This window comes from Nannobrachium achirus (genome assembly GCF_963921795.1).
Source record: "Nannobrachium achirus genome assembly, chromosome: 4".
Lineage (NCBI taxonomy): Eukaryota > Metazoa > Chordata > Actinopteri > Myctophiformes > Myctophidae > Nannobrachium > Nannobrachium achirus.
The window spans coordinates 4129623-4155329 of NC_137813.1; the positions used below are offsets into that span (position 1 = coordinate 4129623).

At 42.6% G+C, this 25707-nt stretch overlaps 1 protein-coding gene across 1 annotated transcript in view; it reads left to right on the top strand.

The window, feature by feature from the left end:
- The first annotated feature begins 337 nt into the window (after positions 1–337).
- The window catches only part of abat (4-aminobutyrate aminotransferase), a 37359-nt gene continuing 11989 nt past the window's right edge, over positions 338–25707 (top strand). The window contains exons 1-6 of the mRNA XM_080724933.1: positions 338–604; positions 5343–5446; positions 5711–5740; positions 14906–15023; positions 23627–23676; positions 23990–24070. Of these exons, the coding sequence (XP_080581059.1) occupies positions 535–604; positions 5343–5446; positions 5711–5740; positions 14906–15023; positions 23627–23676; positions 23990–24070 (453 nt within the window). The 5' untranslated portion in view covers positions 338–534. The remainder of the gene's footprint in view (positions 605–5342; positions 5447–5710; positions 5741–14905; positions 15024–23626; positions 23677–23989; positions 24071–25707) is intronic.

Here is a 25707-nt window from a genome sequence, read left to right on the forward strand (position 1 = left end):
CATACAAGGTTTCCACCCGACAACGACGATATATAAGGCCAGACAGATTTGTTTTTAGTTTCTTTGGTCCAATATGTCTCTTTCAACATGTTGGGTTGCCGCCCCCTGCCCTAACCCTAACCTCAAAACCACGCCCACCCTGGTGAAACACCTGGGAAAAGAGGGACTCTGGTAACGACACACTGAAGCTCCCACGCTACCAGTTCAACAGCCCGGGTGGGGTTATCTCAGGTCACGTGTGTTGATGAGAGACCAGTCTACAGTCTAAAGTCTATGTCTGTCTCTCTCTCTCTCTCTCTCTCTCTCTCTCTCTCTCTCTCTCTCTCTCTCTCTACTATATAATGTAAGGTGGAGGTCTCTCTCTCTCTGTGTGTGTCTCTAGGTTGACGTGGTGAAGAAGACAGTGGAACTATATAGAGGACTGTCCTCTCTCTCTCTCTCTCTCTCTCTCCCTTGGTGTGGTGGTCGGTGTCTCTCTCCCTCTCGCTCTCCCTCTCTCTCTCACTGCGGGTTGGTGTCTCTCGCCCCGGAGCCATGGCGTCCTCTCTCCTCAGTCGACAGCTGGCCTCCAGTCTGCAGAACAACCTCCGTCTCTCCGCTCCAGGTAACTCCACCCGACCTCCACCCGACCCCCACCCAGCCTCCGTCACCGCAATTCAGTGCACACAAAAGCCCTGTTTCCACTGACATGGCCCAACACCACTCCACTCCACACCGCCCACTTGTGCCAGGTTTTCCACTACAAGGACCTGGGTAGAGTGGTGTGAAAACGGTACTAAACGTGGTACTAAAAAGTATCCAATCCAGAGTAGGTCTGAGCTATTGGCCAAACAGGGCCAAACACTTCATAATGACTGATCACTCACTGACTTTTCATTTAGACCACCAAGATATAGTTGTAATACATTATAATAGATTCTATTGTGTTATAACCACTATTATAATCTATTATAGGGTATTATAATTATCATAGTAATATATTAATACTTTATATTTTATTATAATCATAGTTATAATCCATTATAGTGTATTATAATTAGGATAGTTATAATACACATTTATATTGTATGATAATCACAGTTAAAAGGGTCAATTTGTTTCTTATTGATGGGGGTACTTTTGTGTAATGGAAAATGTAGATAGTTTTATGTGATGCGGTGTGGTGTTGTACAATGTGGTGCTAAAGCTGCAGTCGAAAAGGGGCTATAGACATCAAAAGGGGCTTGAGCCCCTGCCCCTTTTACCCGTCTAAGAAGTGCCCTCTCCAGACAATGAATGCAGTTTTTACTATGTTGAAAGAAATGCAAATGCCCCTCTTTCCATGCCATACCTGAAGGCAGCATTCTAGAGAATTGCCTTGTCCAAAGTAAACTCTCCTGAACTTGAACTTGAATGTTGAAAGAATTGCCCTCTCTGTGTAGAAATCCATGCTGTCAGGCCACATCTCCAGTATTCACTTGATTATACTTAGTTTAGTATGGTATCAGCTACCGTAAATAGCCGACGTTGCAGCGTGACGCGTTGTGAGCTTGGAGGTCTGCTATTTTTGATATTTTCACCAAAATGCCCCTTTAGAAATGTCAGCCCCTGCCTCCCTGACATCCTCTGCACGTCCCTGCAGTATTGTAGCTCCACTCTCCCCAAGGCGAGGCTCACTGTGGGAGGCTGATGATTACACCCCTTTGGTTGTTAATTTTTTATGTTTTGCATGTTTCAGCCCATTGACTACACTTCACATACTGTACTGTGCTGTTAGTCCACCTTTTTACTAAGCATGCAAACGGTGAACAGGGGCGTCACAAGGGGTAGGAAAGTGGGACTGAGTTACCAGGGCCCAAGGTGGAGGGGCCCTAGTAACTTTAGCTATTGAAAAATAGCATATATACAAGCTCACAGCGCGGCACCGAGTGCCGCGCTGCGAGCTTGTAGATCTGCTATTTTTCGTGAAAAGTCGTGAAAATGTGTGCAAATCTTTGAATATGTCTTTTTTAAGCGAACATTTGTAACTCAAATTTTGCTTCCGGGGTGGTCCCTGGAACTAAATATTTTGAGATGCGGTCCGTGGCCAAATACATACCATTTTGGGGGTCCTTGACATGAAAAAGTTTGAGCATCACTGACATGAAAACATGGGTTTCTTGCACACATTTTCACAATTTTTCAAAAATAGCAGATCTACAAGCTTGCAGCGCGGCACTCGGTGCCGCGCTGTGAGCTTGTATATCTGCTATTTTTCAATAGTTAACATTCATGGGGGGCCCACTGTGAATCCTTGTACCCAGGGCCCAGAATTTGGTGTGACGGCCCTGACGGTGAATAAAGCATCCATGTCCGAAATAGATATACAATTAAAAGGACCAGGTGCTGGCTGATGGGTTACAGACAGATATGAAACCCATCTAGAAAGCCTATAAATCCTATATTATGCTGTTGTACCGTACCGTTTAATACAGTATAAAGCACTGGTCCCCAAACACTGGGTCGTTTTATGGGCCCCTTAATTGTTCGTTTCCTACATTTTGTTTTTAATTATTATTTATTTCAAACATTTGCAAAAAAAAATAAAAAAATAAAAACATTCCCCAAAAAGCTAAGAAACACTGATTTAAAGCATATGTGCCATTTTAGATGTTTTGATATAGACACCGATATAAGATATATTTTATTTTATTAGATTTTTTTATACAAAATAGATTTTGTTTTCTTATTTATTTATACTTTATCTATTTTATTTTATAGGCCTCAGATCTAAGTGAACTAAAATAAAACATCTCCAAAGCCAATAAAATAAATAAATAAGAAAATAAAATCATCAACCTTGTTCATTAAAAAGTTAAGCAACCTTACATTGTCATTACTTGGTTCTGCAGTGCAGAGAACTTTATTAACGCAAAGGCTTTTGATGTAACATATCGTTGCAGTCAGTTAGAAACCTCTATAATCTCTATATCTAAAATCTTTATGAATAGCAGATCTACACGCTTGTAGATCTGCTATTTTCACTAGTTTAAAACATGTTCTAAAAATAATAAAAACTGAACAGTTCAGGACACACACACACACACGCACGCACGCGCACACACACACACACACACACACACACACACACACACACACACACACACACACACACACACACACACACACACACACACACACACACACACACACACACACACGCACACACACAAAAAGAAGAGAAAAAAAATGAATGAAGCAATACTGTAAATGGTGATTCCTAGCAAATGTGCTGAAATGTGTAAAAACACCATTATGTGTTTTTAAAGGACATGTCAAGGCCTTGTTAATCAATGGCAGAGAGAGGGGGGGGGGGGGGGGAGGTTGTCGGTTGACAAGTGAAAGTAATTTAGACAGCAGATTATTTAGGCAGGTTCATAGTTTAGCTGCTGGTATGCTACAGTATAGTTTATATGTACATACTGCTGTTTAGATAGCATGTTGTTTAGAGCAGTGGTCTTCAACCTTTTCAGGCCGCGACCCCCCAAATAATCATATTTTAACTGGGGAATCTTAGTTGACCTGTGTGTGTGTGTGGGTGTGTGTGTGTGTGTGTGTGTGTGTGTGTGTGTGTGTGTGTGTGTGTGTGTGTGTGTGTGTGTTTTGGCTGGTGGCCAACAGTGTACAGCCATCCATAGGAACGTGACTTCCTCTGTGGTCAATGATCTACACTCTGATTGGTCAATGATCTACACACTGTTCCATCCAGACACACACACCACCACTAAGACTGCTTCTGATTGGTCAGTGTGTCTGTCTGTACAGAGAGGCGTGGTGGTAAGATGGAAACTAAATAACAGGAGGAGAAGACACCATCACATGGTGTAGTACTGTTATTATACATTGTTTGTCCCGTAGGGCCAGTTCAGTTAGGGGTTAAAGTGTCTTGCTCAGCAGCAACCCTCTCATGGCTAGACGGCTCTCACTAAGCCATGGCTGCCCTGCGTTCGTCCCTGTTTGGTCACTGTGGGCAAACATGTTATGGACTACTGGAAATAGCTGATTTACAAGCTCACAGTGTGCCATGATGTGACCCGTTGTGAGCTTGTACAGACGTGTCATTTCAAAACTCCACACATCCTGCCATTGACAAGACAGTAGATTTTCAGGGGATTTGCAGAACTTTGAGCTTGTTGAAACGGCTGTGATTGTGACTTGAGGCCTTTGAAATGAGGCTTGAGCGGTTAGAATAGGTTCCTGTGTGCCTCAGGCGTGTTGCTGTTAATTGGAATGTTGGGTTATTATTGCAGATTGTTGGGTTATTGCAGATTGTTGGGTTATTGCGACCGTCAGGTCGCAGTTTAGTATCAAAACCTCCACCGGCCGTCCGTCCGTCCGTCCGTCCGTCGGTCACACGTCACACGTCACACCTTTGCCCTGCTCATATCTCCGCATCAGTATGACATCACACTGCTTGGTGTGTGCCGTCAGGGTCATTTGTGTACGGTGTGATGTCATACTGATGTCAGCAGTGTGATGTATACTGATGTCAGCAGCTATGTCTCTATATATGGAGTTATATGTTGTTCGTGTCCAAATATGGGGCTTGTGAGGTCAGACTTAGTGAGATTCGTCGGTTATCTCCATATATGGAGTGATGTGTTGGTTATCTCCATATCTGGAGATTCAACCTTCAACGATTTTGACATCTTGTTACTAATCTGTCGGTAGATAATGCCGGTCTTATATAAGGGTCATTTGTGTACGGTGTGATGTCATACTGATGTCAGCAGTGTGACAGGAGATAAGCGACCAACGGTCGCTTATCTCCTGATTAGGGAGTCTTACTGGTTATAGCAGATTGTTGGGTTATTAATATTATAGCAGACAGTGAATGGGTCTCAGATGAACATATCTGGAGGGAACAGCAGGCCTCTCTGAAGGAAACTGTAATGTCTGGTGGTCGTCTCAATCACACAGGATGAGTTTTCAGATCATTTCTCTCAGCTTCCAGGTGTTCTGTACTGAATCAGGCTGATTGCTGTGTGCTCACAGATCCACTCTGACTGTCAGATGGAAAACCTCACAAGTCCAACACTGTCAGGATTCAAAGCCAAAACTAGCAAAAGGAGCAGATCTACAAGCTCGAAAGAATCACAGTGTTTTTATATTTATATCCACAATAATACATATTTCCCTTTAAAAAAACTGCAATATCGACACGCTTCACACACATTACATTTCTTTGCTAAATAATTACTTTATCGATTTTAAATCATTGAATCGTATCGTATCGCCATGAATGAACCAAAATCGTCCATGTATTGTATCGTCAACCATGTATGCTGAGATCGTTGTTAAAACCCCTACTCTGCTCTCTCCAGCCTCCAGGTATGTCAGTAAGGCGGCCCCCAAGCCACAGATGGACTACTCTGCTGAGTACGATGGTCCCTCCATGAAGACACAGGTCCCTGGACCACGCTCACAGGTAGCACACACACACGCACGCATGCACACACACACACACACACACACACACACACACACACACACACACACACGGACACGGACACGGACACTCAATACTGTACATTTGCCTTTCAAGGTTGATCTTTAATTAGCAGAAACTCAAAACTGACTGTCTGTTTATCTGTCTCTCTCTCTCTCTCACTATCTCTCTCTCTCTCTCTCTCTCTCTCCTATGTCTATCTGTGTCTCTCTCTGTGTCTCTTTCTGCATTGTCCTCACTCAGGCGCTGACTAAACAGCTTGGAGAAATCCAGGTAAGAGGAGAAGATGTGTAAAAAGTGTAATGTGTGGATGTGCACTGAGCATGCATGATAACATGTTCATATTGGTGTTAGTTCTCCATGCTGAGCTCTAGGAGTGACAGTAACCCCCCGGCTCCACCGGGCGCGTCGAGCGTCGCGTCAACGTCAACGCTGGGAACGCTCCCGTTTTAATCAATGAAGGGTGCTCCACTGCCGACGGTAACGTCAACGTTGGACGCTCCGGTGACGGCGTCCAAACTCGAAAATCGCCCCGGTTAAATTTTTTGACGGCGTCCACAACGTCCAGTCATGTATAAAATATGAATAAATGCTTTGTATATTTAAATGTAGGCTATATACGTGCGTTTCTGCTGTTGGCTATCCATTCACAAGGGTGACTAGATGTCCCAAAAATCCTAGCATATTTTTTATGTAAATTATGTATAAATACAACAGGCTATAATCATGACAAAACAAAGTGGTCAGTGGTGCATTGCTTCCTCTCTGCTGTGAACATAGTGTGCTCTATACGTTCACATTCAGGTCACAAATAGTTTTATTCCTGTTTGAAAGTGATTTTCATGTTGTTTTGGAAATGGGCTATATTGGCCATAGAATGAATACCTCACAGTCACAGCCGCTGCGCTGCGGTGGAGCCGGTCGGACGTCAAAGTCGCCGTCAAGACGCAGAGCAACGCCACGCCGCCAGTGGAGCCCTGGGGTTAGTCAGAGCTGAAGCAGAAAGCTGTAGTGTTGTCATGCTGCTGCATCACTGCTGTCCAGGATGTGATGGTTTCATCAGGATTTGAACCCCAGCCAGACTCACTGTGCTGCATCAGCATGCAGCAGCAGCAGCAGCAGCAGCAGTAGTTTTAATTAGAGTTGTTCGATGTGGCCTAAAAATAAAATCTCGATTTATTTCTCAGAAAAGTCGATTTTCGATTCCGATTTCGATTTTTTGGTAAAAGAATAATGCATTGTTTCAACTATGTTGTTTTCATTTAAAAAATGCAAGGACATGATTTTTTTTATTATTGTTTTATTTAAAAAAAATGTTATATAGCCAAATAGCAAAATCTAATGTGGTGAGCCCTGCCCAGTCTGACGTGCGCTGCACATGCATCAAAGAAATTACACATCAGAGATAAAGTAGTATTAATTTGGTGTTGGACCTTGTCGTCCTGCTTTAGGAGGACCGGGCTGTGCACTTTTTGCCCCGTGCAAGGCTCCAATGAGTAAGAATTACCCTAATTAAAGTGAAAATCGATTTTACGATTTCTTATTTTTTAAATCGCCCAAAGGAAAAAATCCCGATTCCGAAAAAAAAAAAAAAATCGATTAATCGGAAAACCCTAGTTTTAATGACTAGTGGAAAACACTGTTACTCGAGTACTGTTAGCCTACTTTAAGCTGCACTATGCAACAATCCTATTTGAACCTGTGCTGATTTTACTTTTCTTTTTAACCATTGAGCTAATAGAGCCTTCTTGCTTGATCAGGGGATACATTGGATGTTGACCTTCAGGTAAAAGATTGTGTCAAACCAGAAACAGGATGGTGTCAAAGGTCATGTCTCACCTAGTCCTGCGTGGCCAGACTGTTGCCTAACACGATTTGTAAATGCTCCCGTCAACAGTCTGGGAGACGGAAATGATAATGATGAGTGCGAGATAGAGCGAATGTGACGCACCCGCTGCAGTAGTGATAACAAGTCCTACTGGAAGTGTTATGTCTCCTTTCAATATTTTTGGGGGTGTTGGTGTTACTTCCATGATGTTTTCAAATGTTTTCTTAAACTATACACCCATAACAAGAATATGCAGCTCGACTGACTCTGTCTTTGCGAGTGTGTTTTTGTTATGTTTCCAATGGGACTACAGTCCAGGGCAGCAGTGACTACTTCCGATACTCGCCGTTCGAGAGCTGTCGTTCCAGACTCTATATAGCATTCAGAGATTGTGGAATAGTTGTCTGGCTACGCGAGACTATGTCTCAACTAGACTTAGACTTAATTCCTCCGGTTCCTTTTGGAACTCTGGGCGTCGAGTCCCCTCCATCTGCTCCGGTCCCTGGCAACCCTTCTCTCTCCATGCCAGCTGACTCCCATCTCACTTAAAGGTCTTCCTAGGCTGTCTGTCTCCTCGTCTTCTTTGGCCTCCCTCTCTTCCTCTTCCCATCCTCTGCCATCCAGTCCCTTGCCACACGTGCCGGTCTCTCTCTCTCTCTCTCTCTCTCTCTCTCTCTTGGCAGTTGGAGTACTCACCTATAGACACAGGGTCTAAATGTCTCAATAGAAGCTACTGTATGAGACCAGCTTCCACTAAGGCCTAGGCTACATAAATCTGGATCTTTCTGAATCTGGACCTTTCTTTGTGCGATCGGGGCTTGCAGCCACACAAAGCTGGAGATTTCGGCCGCTAAACCGGATCTTTTTGTAACCGGATAAACAAGTGAAGATTTACAAAAATATCCGCTTCTCAGTGGATCTGTGTAGGCATGGATTTCTTTTAGACCCAGATATTGTTGTCGTGTGGACCTAGATCATCTTCTATGCGGATATAAGAAAATCTGAGTTTAGAAAAAAGATCCAGATTAGTGTAGCCTTGGTCTTACCCTGTTGCACAGGCCTTATCCTGACGGAACAAACATGGCATCTCTCCATGGGAGCAGTGCTGCTGCATGGAGCCTAAACACCAACTCAACAGAGTTGCTCAGGTGCCAGCCTGTGCCTGGCACACACCATGGCACACACCATGGCACACACCATGCCAGCACTTGAAGCTCATAACGAGGGTGAATGACAACAGAACAGATCTTGCAGGGCTGCTACTGTACCCACACACCATGCCAGCACTTGAAGCTCCCAACGAGGGTGAATGACAACAGGACAGATCTTGCGGGGCTGCTACTGTACCCACACACGATGCTGTGTTGCTCGTTCCACGAATGCTCCATCCATACAAGCTGTACCTCGTTGTAAACGTGACTAATCAGTGATGAATATGATACAAAATACAATAAAGGTTGGTATTATTAACAGGGAGAAATAATTGTCAGAACTTACGTTTCTGAAAAATATTTGGGAAATTTATTTTATACAGTACTTCTACTAGGCAAAGAACATAAATACAAAAATATACTGTACATTATTTAACCAGTTTTGGAAATTATATACTTGGTCTATTAGAAGTTAGCTGTTCTAACAGGCTTGCAGACGTGCTATTTTCTCATAACAGAGTATTTGTGGTGCTACATTGTGGTATCACTACCTTTACTTAAAGATAAAGAAGCATAGAGTGCTGTTTGCAGCTCTCACACAGCGTAGTGTTGCAGTGAAGATACAGCCTGTCTGCCAGCAGATCAGGGTTAAACCAGGACGGCTGTTCCTTTCCAACAAGTTGCAGAGTTTTGTGTGTTGGTTCTGCAGCTGCAGCCTCACAGCTGCTTTTCAACTAGACTTTCCTTAACCACGTAAGCCCTGAAATAGATAAGAAAAAAGGTACAAGCTCACAGTGTGTCACAGTGTGAAGTGTTGTATGCTTGCAGAATATGATGTTGCTGTTATGGACTACAATGATACAATAGTCTGGTTGAAAGTCGAGAATTCCTTCAGATAAGGTATTGTAAAAGAATTATAAAGTGAATAGCAGCCTGTAGATTGGCTATTATCAGAAAAGATAGAGCGGAAAAAGGAGCAGGCCAACAAGTAAAGAAGTGTGGCATGTCACAACATGTAATAAAATTAATGTATGACACATGCTATACATTAATAGTGTGTATTACTGTATATATTACACATTTATACAGTCAGTGATAGTAGTGGAGACATTGTACTCCCTTTTCATAAATATTACAGATATTTAGTAAGTGATAGTATAGTGTAGACAGTGTACTTTCTTTTCAGTGAGTCTTTGAGAGGGGACAGGCATCTACAACGGCGCGTGTGTGTGCGCGCAAGAGCTTGCGTGTGTTTGTGTGTGTGCGTGTGAGAGCTTGCGTGTGTGCGTGCGGGCGTGACTGAGTGACTGCTTGCGCGCATGCATGTGTGTGAGTGTTTGCGTGTACAGTATGTGTGCATGAGTGAGTGCTTGTGTGCGTGTGTGCAGGCGTCTGTGCACGCGTGCTTGCACCTTTTCCTTGATCTGTCCATTTTACTAGTTTTGCCTTTGCAGGGTGCACCGTTATGTAACAGTTCAATGTGTGTGTGTGTGTGTGTGTGTGTGTGTGTGTGTGTGTGTGTGTGTGTGTGTGTGTGTGTGTGTGTGTGTGTGTGTGTGTGTGTGTGTGTGCGCCTGCATACATTTGGAGAGGGGGATGTGCAGTATAAAGTGCATATTGCTCGAGCGTTGCAAAGCATTATGGTCATTGTCTGTAGCGTTAGAGGGAACACACTCACACAGTGCTGTGTACCCACACACACACACACACACACACACACACACACACACACACACACACACACACACACACACACACACACACACACACACACACACATACATTAGTAACACACACACACACACACACACACACACACACACACACACACACACACACACACACACATACACACACACATACATTAGTAACACACACACTGTATAGGTCGTCTCTTTCGGGTGGAAAAACTCATACGTCCAAAACGTACTTAGGATTCAGATTCAAAAGTATAAATAGTAGCAGATCTACAAGCTCAAAAGGTGTCTTTTTGCGTCGCATTTCGAGCTTGTGGAGCTGCTACTTTTTATACCTTTGTGTGACGCTGTAGAGCGATCTGGTGGGGGCGTAAATCTACGATAAAAACACAAAAGGTTATTTTCTGGAGATAAGAGGTTTGTGTGTGCGTGCGAGCACGTCGACAGAACCCTGCATATACATACTCTTCTATTATCTCCAGCCAGTGAAGCGGTTCCAGATAGGAAGGTGTGCTCAGTGGAGCGCAAACCTTCGCCAGGAGGCATCATGTCCCAACAATAATAATAATACATACTGTATACAGTACATGTCTGGTGAAGCAGCATAAAACTCTGCGTCTCTCTCTCTCCAACCCATTATCTGCACATCTTCATCTGTATGCGCAACAGGAAGGCACGTTCTCTGCTGCAAATACCATTATCTGTTTCAAATTGACAGACTAGAAAAAAAGCCCCCATATCCCCCACACCCCCACAATCACAATTATTTGTGTGATTATTGTGATTTTCTTTGGTTAACCCTCAAATACCTGGAACGAGCCTGAGTCGCGTTAGATTTTAACCACTTTAACCATTATTTTGTGCTTTAACTATTGAAAAATAGCAGATATACAAGCTCACAGTGCGGCACCGAGTGCCGCGCTGCGAGCTTGTAGATCTGCTATTTTTGAAAAATCGTGAAAATGTGTCTTTGGATATCTTTGACCCGACTTCTAAATCCTTCTTCTAAATCAGTGGTTCTCAAACGTTTTCAGGTCAAGGACCTCCAAAATTACAGGTCTTTGGCCGCGGACCCCATCTCAAAATATGTTGTTCCAGGGACCCCCCCCCAGAAGCAAATATTTGAGTTACAAATGTTCACTTTTGAATAGATATATTCAAAGACTTGCTAAAAAAAAATCCGAGTGCCGCGCTGCGAGCTTGTAGATCCTCTATTTTTCAATATTTAAAGCATTCAATAATTCTAGGCCTAAATGGATAAAATAAGTGTCATAATTGCTCTAAACAAACACTCTATGAGTAGGACTACTATCAGAATATAGAGCTTTAACCTTTTTACAATAACTTACTTACTTACACTTACCCTAACAGTTAACTGTCATGTAAAAGGTCATGGTGGTGACAGCCCTACTCGTTGGCTGTTGTTACAGGAGTGTAACGTCTCATGCCAGTGCTCTGGTGTAGTTTATAGCAGATATTTTTGAGACATGCATGTCTATTTTCATCACTGATCAGCGCATTCTGCATACCTCAGCATATGTCCATGTCTGAAAAAGATGCAAGATAAGTTCCTGTGTGAGTGTGCACACCTACGTGCACACACGCACACATACATATGTCTGGGGAATTTCCCTGAGATCGAACCATCGTATATAACGGCTCACACCAGAGCATCTTTTAGGCTTTTTGGGGGATTTTTGGAGGACACGGAGGGCTCAGGCCCTGCCGTTGGTCCTCTGCCCCTTTGCGCTCTTTTTTGGGGATTCTTATCTTGCACCTTGCTCAGATGTCAAGCAGTTGGTTCCACATGGATGAAGGTAAAATTGACTTACATTAAAAGAGGTTCATTTCTCTATTTGGAGATTAAACCTATTTGGTGTTAAATATTATACTTTTTTGGAATTATCTAAATCGAATGGAACCTCCTGCTTTTAAATCTAAATTTGGAATTATTTTAGAACAAGCCTAATTTAAGGCATTGGTAAATCCTGATTGATTTCTTTTCAATTATTTTTGTATTTGCATTTGTATTTTTAAATGCACATGTGTAATACCACTGAGTGAATAAAAGGAAGCTTTAAACTTCCAAAAAGCCTCATTTTCTGTAAGGATAAATAAAGTGCTGTAAGGGTAAATTGACTTTGTCTTCTTTAGAAGCAATACCCATCTGTGAGTATCTGAATTCCACACGGCTGTTACATTACTGATAAAAGCTCACACTTCATATTTTTAGTCTTTAGTGGTGAGCATCAGTACGTTTCTCTGGACAGAGTAGGACAGGTAGTCTCGTAAGAATCTTTTGAGGACCTTAACTGTCTTGTCTGTGACATAAAAAGTGTACATCGTGAGGGTTAAGGCTGTTTTTTTCTGTGGTCGGGGACCTCCTGTCCGAAATGTATTACTACACTGCTTTCAGGGGAGCCCCCGGGCCCCCCTGTTACAGTTATCACACCCATATCTACCCATATATATATCTGACATAATAAAAGAGTTGAGCCGGAAGGCAAAGCTCTCTGTCTAGTGTCTACCAAGCAATCTTCGTTCCTCTCACCTATACGGTCATGAAGTGTGGGTCATGACCAAAAGTATAAGGTCGTGGGTGCAATCGGCCGAAATGGGTTTCCTCAGACGCGTGGCTGGTATCTCCCTTAGAGATACCAGGGTGAGAAGTTCAATCACCCGAGAGAGACTTGGAGTAGAACCGCTGCTCCTACACTTGGATGGAAAGGAGTCAGCTTAGATGGTTGGGGCATCTATAGTACGGATGCTTTGCTTTGTTTAGAAAAATTAAAATCAAACCTCGTTTCGAAGTGAAGCGGTGGATTTTTATTCTATGTGTGAAATCTGTGTTCTAGATCTATACATTATGTGTTCTAGATCTATACTACTTCTATGTGCTTTAGTTCTATATTTTTATGAATTCTGAATGAATGAATGATTTTGTTTGGAGGGCCAAATTGTCATGTAAAGCTTGACCAATCCTCAATTCTGCATGCACGGGACAGGCACGGGACAGACAAAGCCTGTTCATTCTGGACTGGAATGACCATATATGGACATGTACGGGAAACACAAAGCCACTCCTTGGAAGCGGCTTTCACCGCTTCAAAAAGTGACTGGACACAGAGGGCAGAGTCATAAATAATGGCAAAAGGTTCCATGATTCCAGAGTAAAGGTTTTGCACACAGGACCGTTGCGTTTCTTTACGTTTGCTGCATGATTAAAACGCATTGGATTTGGTGTGCAAGGCTGTGCGGAATCCACACTGCGGATCCCAAGAGGAGTCATAAAAGGAGTCGATGAGTTTTTACCGCGTGCGACAAGACGCAGGTTCGATCGGGAAGAAAACGCACAGCCGCAGCCACCTGCCACATGGCAAATTCGGAGCCGGTGTGCATGAGGTCATAGAGAATCATTGTTTTCTTAAAAAGAATGGAATCGTCTGTTTTTTCCGTGCGAGAAAAACACGTTTTTGTGCAAAGTGCTTTACTCTGTCCCTGGGAACAGAGAATAATTATACCTTCAGTTGCATGATTTAAGAGATCACATCATAATTCATAGAACACAGAAGAATCTGTAAACAATATAACATGAGTAACTACATTTCCAAGGAGGAGGACAGGGAGGTGGAGGGATTTTTTAACACATACAGCTACACAACCAGTAGTAACAGCTAAACATCTAGAATGAACATAGAACAGGAAGTTACTTAAATAGACTGTTTGTGATGCATTGTGGGTAAGAGGGCGTATGAGAATTAAGCTTGTAGCCAATGAGAATGAACATGAGGGGACGGACTGCTCTGTGGGGGTGTGAATGAATTGCTTAATGAAGACTGGGTCCAGGGAGATAGCAACAACACATCCTTCCTTCCACAAATAAAATAACTATCGCAGGCTCCATTTACTATTCAGCAGTGCATTATATTCATGAAATAGTCCTTTTCACTCTCAAGAAAAGTCTCCACTGAAAGATAAAGAGGGAATTTAACCCTTCCCATGAATACATTATGAGTATCACTTAGGCATTCCTTATTAAAGCTCCAGAAGCTGTGATGTAATGCCATGAAAGTCTGCTCATCCGCTAGCATCATGTAGTCAGACAACTATTCCACAATCTCTGGATGCTGAATGGAGTCTGGAACTGCACATCCCCCAGAGCCCAGAACCACTTGACCAGACCCCCTCGGTTCAAACTAACTAAACAGATATTCTCTCAAGTTTTACTCATCATGATCTTAGGGGGAAAGATTTACATAATTTGACAGAAATGTAAGGTGCTGTAAAGTAACAGTGTAAAGCCCTTTGCACATAGACGCGTTTTTCTCTTTTTGAAAAAAACGGACATTTCCATTTTTTGAAAGAAAACAATGATTCTCTATGACCTCATGCACACCGGCTCCGAATTTGCCATGTGGCAGGTGGCTGCGGCTGTGCGTTTTTTTTCCCCCGATCGAACCCAGTTCGATTTGTGCGTCTTGTCGCATGCGCTCATTGACTCCTTTTATGACTCTTCAGATCCGCAGTGGGGATTCCGCACAGCCTTGCACACCAAATCCAATGCGTTTTAATCATGCAGCAAACGGAAAGAAACGCAACGGTCCTGTGAGCAGAGCCCTTTCAGGGGTGATGTGGATGAAAAGGTTATTTACAGGGTTGACCCGAGAACTGTCTGAGAACCTCTGCTCTACGGTTCCATAACGTGTCTGTCCTCAGAACTTCTGTTCTCTCCTGCTCAGAACAACTTGTGTTTTCTCCTCAGAACGTGGCAGCCATCAACTTCTTCTGCAACTATGAGGAGAGCAGAGGGAACTACCTGGTGGACGTGGATGGAAACCGCATGCTGGACGTTTACACCCAGATCTCCTCCATTCCAATCGGTCAGTGCTTTAATCTGTTTTATTCACGATTACAGACATACAGTAGGCAGGCACGTGCACACATAGACATCAAAGTGGGCATGAGCCCCTGCCCTTTTACCCGTCTGTAAAAAAGTGCCCTCTCCAGACCATGAATGCAGTTTTTACTATGGTGAAAGAAATGCAAAATGCCCCTCTTTCCATGCCATACCTGAAGGCAGCGTTCAAGAGAATTGCCTCGTCCAAACTCTCCTGAACTTGAATGCAGCGTCTTATGTTGAAAGAATTGTCCTTTCTGTGTAGAAATCCATGCCGTTACGCCACATCTCCAGTATTAGCTAGATTATGTGGTATCAAGCATTGAAATTAGCCGACCTCCAAGTGACGCGTTGTGAGCTTGGAGGTCTGCTATTTTCTGCACATCCCTGGACATAGGTGGCAGAGTTGGATATATTTAAGCGGCAAAATAGGTTTTAATTTACTGTCTTTCCTACCTGGGTTTAACCACATAGCTAACATATACTGGGGTAAATGGACCTCGGGTGACACTCCAGGCAAAGCAACCATAAAAATATACGTACATTCCCCTGTAAAAACCTAGAAACGTCTTAATAAATGCCAGGATGTGCAAAGTCAACAAACTGTCCAGGCACCAGACCAAAGTGTTACGGGGGTGTGGTGGTTGTTGGCACAACACTACGATAGAAGCTTCTTTTTTTTTTGCAGAGCCAGCTTTATTCTGGACCCAATCGACTGATAGATCTTCCTGGATCAAGAGCTTGTCAGCCAAGTCATTGTGTGTGTGCCTGCGTGCGTGTGTGTGTGCGTGCGTGTGTGCGTGCGTGCGTGTGTTCTTGTATTGCTGCTCTTACAGTAAACATCCTGTGAGTTATGCATGTACAGCAGGTCACATGAAGGTCTCTACTTCCTGCAGTTCATGTGCTGCAGGCACAAAGCAATATTTCTTTATTGTTGCCTTTTAAAAAAAAATATATAATAACACTGCCTCCCCCTGGCCAGCTAGAGCTTCTGATGGAGGGGAAAGGATCTGGTTGGAATAACGTGTTCCTTCCACGCGCTACGTCCAACCGGGGAAGCTCCCTCCTGTCAGGTGATAAGAAGCGGCCTGCTCACTCCTCATGCACTGAAGGAAGCATGAGCTCGGTTCGGGACTCTGCCCAGGTTGGCAGAGGGAGAGCAGAGCCCAGGATTAAAGTTTAGGCAACTGGCACTGGGTGAAAAAATGAGTTACTAGATTGTGGTATAAAAATGTTCATATTGATTGATGTGCATTTACAGATTGATGTAGTGGTTCTGATTGGCTGTCGGCATGGCAACGGCAGACTCTCTGTGCACTGCTATAGAAACACAACTGTTGCCCCGGCGACCAGATTGAGATCTGGTGTGACGGTCACGAAGGCACGCACGCACGCACACGCACGCACGCACGCACGTGCACGCACACACGCACGCACGCACGCGCACACACGCACGCACGCACGCGCACGCACGCACGCACGCACGCACGCACGCACACACACACACGCACACACACACACACACACACACACACACACACACACACACACACACAGGGCCAGATGGCAATGGATGCTGACATAATTGGACGCTCACACATTGTTATAAACACCAAATCAGACTCTGATTAACCGACGATGTCAAGACAGTGTGATAGGTCACTTTATCACACACACACACACACACACACACACACACACACACACACACACACACACACACACACACACACACACACACACACACACACACACACACACAGTGCCAGTCTGGTCCAGTGAGATTAGATAATCTTCCAGGTTCATATCTGCTCAGTTAATTACCCCACAGGACAGAGGTTGAGTGTGTGTGTGTGTGTGTGTGTGTGTGTGTGTGTGTGTGTGTGTGTGTGTGTGTGTGTGTGTGTGTGTGTGTGTGTGTGTGTGTGTGTGTGTGTGTGTGTGTGTGTGTGTGTGTGTGTGTGTGTGTGTACCTTGTATAGTCCATAATAGTATTCAGTCTATGGGCGATGGTCAGCGCAGTGCAGTGTGAGTGCGATATGCAAGGAGTTATGAGCATGTAGATCTGCTATTTTCACAATTTCTGCCTCTAACATTTGACAATGTGTCCAATGTTTAATTTGTCATTTTAGAGGTATTAAAAAGTCCTCAAATTGTCACTTTAGAAATGTGCAGATACCCTCTAGTCTATACACTTAAACTTTATGTTGGTTTGTTTGCTGAGAGAGAAAACATTGCACATTACAGTAGGTTAATCATAACCTAAATAATTTGGGGACCTCCCTGGGGGTCCCGACCCACAGGTTGAGAACCACTGGTATAGGGGGACAGGTGAAAGTGTGGGATAGACTATACTAGACTCATCATGTGTTTTATGGTTTATCAGCAACAGTTTTTCTTCTACATTGATGCCAGCCCTACTTGGCTATCCTACAGGTCACACAGCTGATAATTCTTAGCTTGTTGTGAATACGGAAAATATGACAATTATGTCACCAACCATTCACCAACCAATGAATTACCTTTTATTGTGACCGTCAGGTCGCACTCACTATCAAAACCTCCACCAGCTGTCCGTCAGTCAGTCCGTCAGTCATTCCGTCCGTCTGTCTGTCACACGTCACACTTTTGCCCTGCTCATATCTCCGCAACCGTTGCCCCTCAATTCACACATGACCCTCTTCTAACGCCACCATGAGGCCGATTCTTGCAAAACACATTTTTGGACGCTGCTCCTACAGATTTTGCCCTAAAATCACGCAAATCGGTATATGTCTACACTCATGTCATCAACATGGATATGTCCCATATAGCACCACCTTCAGGCCCATTTTTTAAAACACATTTTTGGACACTGCTCCTACACATTTCACCCTAAAATCACGCTGCGACCTGACGGTCGCTTATCTCCCTATTAGGGAGTCTTACTGGTAACTTTGGTGTAGCTTTTACCCTGATATTAGTCAAGTATTTTCCAAACTAATTAGAACCAGTGGTTCTACCACAGTGGAAATGTTGAATACATGTACAGGGAATGTAATGATGTTACAGTAGGCAGTTTAATAACAGTACTGTTCACTACCTGTGTCTGTGTCTGGTGTCCTCTTTGAGCTGTTCTCTCTGGGTTTGTTTATCTGACATTTTCACACCGTCTTACACTCCTTTCAGCTCCCCCCTCTCTCTCTCTTTCTCTCTCTCTCCCTCTCTCTCTCTCTCTCTCTCTCTCTCTCTCTCTCTCTCTCACTCTCTCTCTCTCTCTCTCTCCCCCTCTCTCTCTCTCTCTCTCTCTCTCTTTCTCTCTCTCTCTCTCTCTCTCTGTATCACTCTGCAGTGAGAGAACCTGGAACTCTGAGATAAAGCCATACTGTAATGAGTATATGCACGCACACACTGTTGCGTGCGTGCGTGCGTGCGTGCATGCTTGCGTGCGTGCGTGCGTGTGTCTGTGCGTGTCAGACAGATTTGCCCCTCTAGCATACAGCATGGTCTCCAATCCATCGGAATCCAAAGCTCTAGGCGTATTTCCTCTCTCTCTCTCTCTCTCTCTCTCTCTCTCTCTCTCTCTCTCTCTCTCTCCCCTACAGCCTGTAAACTCATTCTTATGTTGTTAAAGCGATATCTTCATAATGAAGGTCAAGACTATGCTGTTAAAGTTGACCTGGTTCCTAGAAAGCTGCCATTCTCTGCTTGAGTAACTTACTGTTGCACCTGCTACTATCACCCCTGACCTTTGCACTTTGCCCCCACACTCTCTCTAGGCTGAAGCTGTTGTTTACAGCCAGGTTGGAGGACCTAGTTGTATCAAATCAGCAGAACTCCATGATTACCTGACTCACACAAATAGTGTTCTTTCTCTCTCTCAATTCAGTTCAATTCAAATGGCTTTATTGGCATGAGAAAACATATGTTTAGATTGCCAAAGCAGAATTGTACACAGAATTGTACCATACAATCAATCAATGTGCAAGGATGATCAGCAGTCTTTAAGGTGGTTAGTTGTGTTCCATTTGATATCCTTCTGCTGTCACAGCAGCTCACATATCCTGCTGCTGTGTTTGCACATTGTTATACTCTCTCTCTCTCTCTCTCTCTCTCTCTCTCTCTCTCTCTCTCTCTCTCTCTAGTCATGCTTATGCAAAGATGAGAATGTCATTTAGATAACATGTTACAGTGTGGATAAAGATGCCAGGTCATTGCCCTGGCATCTTGCCCTGTGCTGTAAATCACTCTGGATTAAGATGGTGGTAACTTGTAAATAGTGTTGGGGTCCTTCAGGGTGTTAAAGCAGTGGTTCTCAACATTCTTTTTCAGGCCGTGACCCCCAAAATAACCATATGTGTCCCAGCACGGCTGACGGACAGTCATTGTTTTTTTTTTTTTTTTTTTTTTTTTTTTTCATTTTCATTTTTTCATTTCATTTGAAAGCTGGGAATCATAGCTACAAAATTATATATTGGTTGTGGAGATTGACCCAACAGTTTTTGAACATATGGCTTATAGAATGATGCCATGCTGAAATACTACTTTTGAGATATTCAAGTTCTAAATAAATGTCTAACCTGCAATGACTGCATGATCTCTCACATTAATTAAAAAAAAGTCTTATTTACATGCAGAGTTAAGCTCTGGCGTTTAAGTGAAATGTAGCCTGATATTTATGAAATGCTTTTGTGGCTTTATCACATTTTAGTGAAAAAAAAAAAAAGTAATTTCAGCTGTGGTCTAAAGTAGTGGCTTCCGAAATGACTGCCCCAGTGACATGCTCAGTCACATATATTAACTGGGGACCCCCCCCCCCCCCCCCCCCCCACCCTGATGAACAATAGAGGCATTACATTTTGTATAACACGACTCTATTGTGGAAATAGCAGATCTACATGCTGTGAACATGTAGATCGGCTATTTTCACAATTTCTTCCTCTAATAGTTGACAATTTGGCCAATATTTCATTGTCATTTTAGAGGCTTTCAAAGGTCCTTAAATTGTCACTTAAGAAATGTGCAGATACCCTCTATTCACTTAAACGTTATGTTGGTTTGTTTACTGTTGAGTGAGAAAACAATATTGCTCATTAAGCTGATCATCTGGGGACCCCTCAACATAATTGGGGGGACGCCCCTGGGGGTCCCTAACCCACAGATTGAGAACCACTGTTATAAGGGACCTCCAGCTGTTACAGACAATGAATGAAGTCTTATCTTATCTCTCATTAGAGGACAGAGATCTTAATAAAACTCTAAATAATGCTTATCGACGTCCCATCCATGTAAACATGGATGGGAACAAGAGCATCGGCACTACTTTGACTGTGATAAGCCTGAGGTTGTGTATAGACTGTGGTATGTGGGTCATGTGGTAAAGTAGCACACAGGGAAATGTAGTATGTTGTTTTGCATTCTCTCCATGCGAACTCAACGGCTTTCTTTCATCCACCTGGTTGTTGGGAGTTGAATTTGCATCGTTCTCCCCTAAAGCCAAGAAAGACCAAATGACACATCCTCAGTTGGAGAAACGTTTATACATTTTTTGGGTAATTTCCAAGTTCGGTAATTGAAGTGAAATGCATGGAAATGAATTATATTGTTGTTCTGTTCCGTAAATTGATTAGTTCACAAAGAAAATACAAAATAAACATGGCACGGAGACTTCACCTGATTCATGGATATTGGTTTGTTGTTGTTGTCATTCCTATGACCAGCAGTAGTTCCCTATGGAGACACAAAGAGTCTCCTCAGATTATTGGCTTAGGAATGCAACAAAAACTAAACACAATACCAATTAGTTCAAGTCTCCATGGGCTGAGTAATTGATGGAGAAAAAAAAGTAATTTTGTTGGTGAACTATCTATTTAAATTTCATAGTTGTGTTATTTAATTATTTTATTTTTATTTTTTCCATTTTATTTCTAGATTTACAGACATAGGTAGTAGTGATAGGATGTAATGATGCCAAGCTGAAATCTGTACGTTTTATGTCCAACCCGGGTTTCAAACCCTGCTCTCCCATGTGAGAGACCACCAAACACGCTACCGCACACACAAGAGGGAAACCCCGCTTTACCAAGGGAAATATTGTTATTATGAGCTTTAGGCAGAGCTACTCGTCAGCCATTATGTGTCCTCTCCGACACCAGGGTCTACATTTCTCAATGAGTACAGAGTCCATCTCCAAAGACTGCAGATGCACTATTTAGTTATATTGTATTAACATGCTCTACCATAGGGCGTGCTTACATTAACTTTTTATTCTTTAAGTTATGGATTGCAGCTTCAACAGTGTTGACGTTGCTATAGTTCCCAAAGCAGTAAAATTCACTTGTACATGAACTTGGAGACATGCTTTGTGCTGTGCATTTTCATTGAGGCTGGTGCCCTCTACTGATGGAAGTAGGGTATGGCACTGCAGATTTTTATGTAAGCTGGTATGTAAGCTTTACATAATGCATCTTATAATCGCCTCAAAGAGCAACAATGGTCAACTTTATGTTGCAAGTTTGAAGGAATTAAATGTTAGGAACTATGAATGATCAGACACATGAAACATAACCACACATTATGCAACCATAATTAGACTCAAACCAGAGGTGGTCAGGACTCGATAATTAAAGCAGCACTATGCTTGTTAACAACTAGTAACACGTTATGTCCCACACAATTATAAAGTTACATGTTTAAGCAATAACAATCATCCTTCCACTCATGTATAGCCTCAAGGGGGTCCCTGCTAGGGGCTTGACTGACTGTATTACTAAGTATGGGGAGACAATGACTTGAGTACAAAATGACCCCAATGTAAACAAGCCATGGTGCTTTCTTGAGTTTAAATCCTTTAAAGGGCCTACACCATGCTTTTAAAACTATATTTTTTGTATAAATATATGCTCAAAATTGAGTCTTAGACAGGTTTTAACCCTCAACAAACACTCTGACCATTCTTTTTGTTTGTTCTAGCTCTACTATAATGAGGCTCTCCAGCTGCAATACCAAAACGGCCTCTGTTTGCTCAGGGGCGCATCTAGTGGGGTTTTTCCAGAAAAAAAAAAAGTTTTTTGAAAAAAAAAAAAGTTTTTTGAAAAAAAAAAAGTTTTTGAAAAAAAAAGTTTTTTGAAAGTGTTTTGAAAAAAAAAAGTTTTTGAAAAAAAAAGTTTTTGAAAAAAAAAGTTTTTTGAAAACATTTTTTGAAAAAAGTTTTGAAAAAAAAGTTTGAAAAAAAATTTTTTTTGATTTTTTTTTTTGACTTTTTGACAGTTTTTGAAACAAAAAAAAAAATTTTTATTTGAAAAAAAAACTTGAAAAAAAAACTTTGAAAAAAAATTTTTTTGAATATTTTTTTTTTTTTACTCTGAAAAAAAAACGGGAAACGCGTGTGACGTCACATGCGTCAACTCTCAGAACAGCACTGTTCTGAGAACCTGTGGAAAGCTTTTCATCTCTGTCTTCCCAAAACCAGAGAAAGACACAATGTACAGAAATAGGACTTTGTGAGGATAGAAGGTGCCAGTGGGACCCCAAAAAAAGGTTTTAAAATAGAAAAAGTGAAAATTCATGGTGTAGGTCCTTTAATAGACCTTGTATCTGAATGGTTCTGTCTTTTGCTTTTCCTATGTGAACTGCTAATTAAGTATTCATCAATCAAGCAATGAGTTTCATTCTGGCATTTGCCAAGCCACCAAGGCAGAACTGACAGTGAAAGCGAAGACTAGCAAATCCTCACCTGAGATGCTTGCAGAGACTCTTGGGTAATGAAGTTAAAGAATGTTATGTGTGTTCAAAGTGGCCATTGACTCATGCTCCAAACAACATGGGCTGAAACTTTAAACACATTTCAGAACGTTATATATATATTTTTTTTGTTTGCTATTTGTCTTACAACAAAATATATACAGCTAGATTACATGGTTGGGTTACAAAACAATGTACTGTATGTAACCAGGCCATGATTCCTCTCGGGAGGAGGAGGGGGACTCCTCTCTTCTCTCCTCCACAATAGAAGTGTCGCCAACAAGCGTTCACTCGCTGAATCTAAATTCACTGGACAATCACTGCGTTCGACCGTTCACACACTGAGCTGTTTGAGCCAAATGGGACATTAAGCTGCTCCTCCTGCATAAAGACTGTTGTGTGTCTGATCCTACTGATCAGGAATGTTGCGTTCACACATACTGTAGATACTAGAGATCCTCCTTTTGAAGTCTGGACATTTACATAATATGTGTATGAATGAATGAATGAATGAATGAATGAATGAATGAATGAATGAATGTTTATTTGGAACATTAAAAGAGAAAGACAAAATGAAATACACAATGAATACACACAATAACAATGCATTAAAACATTTAAAAAAAGCAAACACAAACTAATGCACAATGATATTGCACAATAATAATATTAATAATGATAATTTCAATGAAATAAGAAAGTGACTTATCTCACATTCTATCTTACATTCCAGGTCTTTCGCAACAAAATGCGAGAACGAGAGGATAGATTTGCGTAGATTTGCATTTCTCATGTCTGTCTGTCTGTCTCTCTCTCTCTCTCTCTCTCTCTCTCTCTCTCTCTCTCTCTCTCTCTCTCTCTCAGGTTACAATCATCCCAGCCTCCTGCAAGTAATGGCCAATCCCAGCAACCTGGTATGTCATCATCATCATCATCATCATCATCATCTCCATCAGAGATGAGACAAAACATCAAAGTCATTATTTATAGCGAGAGAAAAGCTTGTCCAATTCCTCTTGTACTCAAAGGTGTGTGTGTGTGTGTGTGTGTGTGTGTGTGTGTGTGTGTGTGTGTGTGTGTGTGTGTGTGTGTGTGTGTGTGTGTGTGTGTGTGTGTGTGTGTGTGTGTGTGTGTGTCAGTATGACAGTCAGTGGTGCAGATAGAATGTATTTCATAACTATAATTATGTTCCATGTATTAATTATCTGCCTGTGTCTTTTCTCTCAGAGTGCGTTCGTCAACAGACCAGCTCTCGGTATCCTCCCACCAGAAAGCTTCCCAGACAAACTCTCAGAAAGTCTTATGTCGGTCAGTAAAACGCACGCACGCACACACACACACACACACACACACACACACACACACACACACACACACACACACACACACACACACACACACACACAACCTTTGTTATAGCCACCGATTCTTAACCACTTAAACCTTGGGATCCAGACAGGGACGTCATTTGGGTATGGCAGGGGTATGCAGCTGCCATACCCTGGGTCCAGGGGGGAGAATAAAAGTTACTTTTAAATATAAATCCATGAATGTCTCTTTGTCTATCTGTGCTGGTTATTATGTTTCTAAATTACATTAAAATAACTACAAATGCAAAATTTTACAAAATGGTCTCTTTAAAAAGGTATTTTAATTATATTCTCCACACTTGTATTCTCCCCATCTTGACAAAATGGTATATTCCCAGGTTCCGCAGGTCAGCTGCACAGGTGCAATGCATTATTGTTAACTAGCCCTTACCCGTTCAAAGATATGAGCTCCAAAATGATGTGCAGTGTGTGGGTTATGGGATGTGCACTGTGCATACAGTATATGAGGGATGGAAAGTAACTTTAACTGGTGCTTGCATGATAATATGTAGGAGCATCAATGTAAGAAATACCCGTTTCGTTTAATGGCTAACCCCCGCCCGCCCACCCGCCCGCACACACACACACACACACACACACACACGCACACACACACACACACACACACGCACACACACACACACACACACACACACACACACACACACACACACACACACACACACACACACACACACAGAGAGAGAGAGAGCTGGTTAAACATGTTGCCTCATGCTAGATGCAGAATAGATGAGCCTCAAGCTAGATGCAGAATAGATAGTAGATACACCATAAAAATGCTAATATACAGCATACGATTCGTGAAAGTGACAAACGGGCTTCACAGTTATGTCAGGTGTGTTCATATGCTAATGGTGATGCGATTTCAGATCAATTGCTCCAGCCACCGAGGAGAAACGCTGTTTCAGACAGACAGACAGACAGACAGACAGACACTCACTCACTCAGACATTCGCAAAATTATAGTATAGATTGTGGCCAAGTTTACTGACATGCCAAGTTTAGCTGCACTTGAACAACCGTTCCAGGCTGCCATATCCAGCCCAAGAAACCATAGAAAAATTAAATTCTTAAAATAAATGTATGTAAGGTATGGCAACATGACTGGTGTATTGCACGCGCGCAAAGGCACGCGTGCAAGACACCAGTCATGTTGCCATACCTTAGCTTTTTCTGAACTGACGCCACTGGATCCAGAACCAGAGGATCCGGATCCAAACAGTGAGTGGAACGGTTTCTGGAACCGGCTTCTATCACCCTGTCAGAGCTGGTTTTGTGGACTTCGCGTCTGCTGTACAGTTACAATACATTACATTGTACACTCTGAGAGTTTACAAGTGGAACCAAATGGACCCTTATGGTATCCTGGCATAAGCCAGACTGATAACGTGGATTCACTCAGGCGTTCCTCCACGCTATCAGTCTGGACTTCAACCCATAGGGAGCGAGGATGAGAAATCAGAAAATGACCGGACCAATCAGTGACTGTATTTCACTGTTCAGTTGAAACGCAGTCACTGATTGGCCTGGTCGTGCCAGTCTACCGTAAAGGGT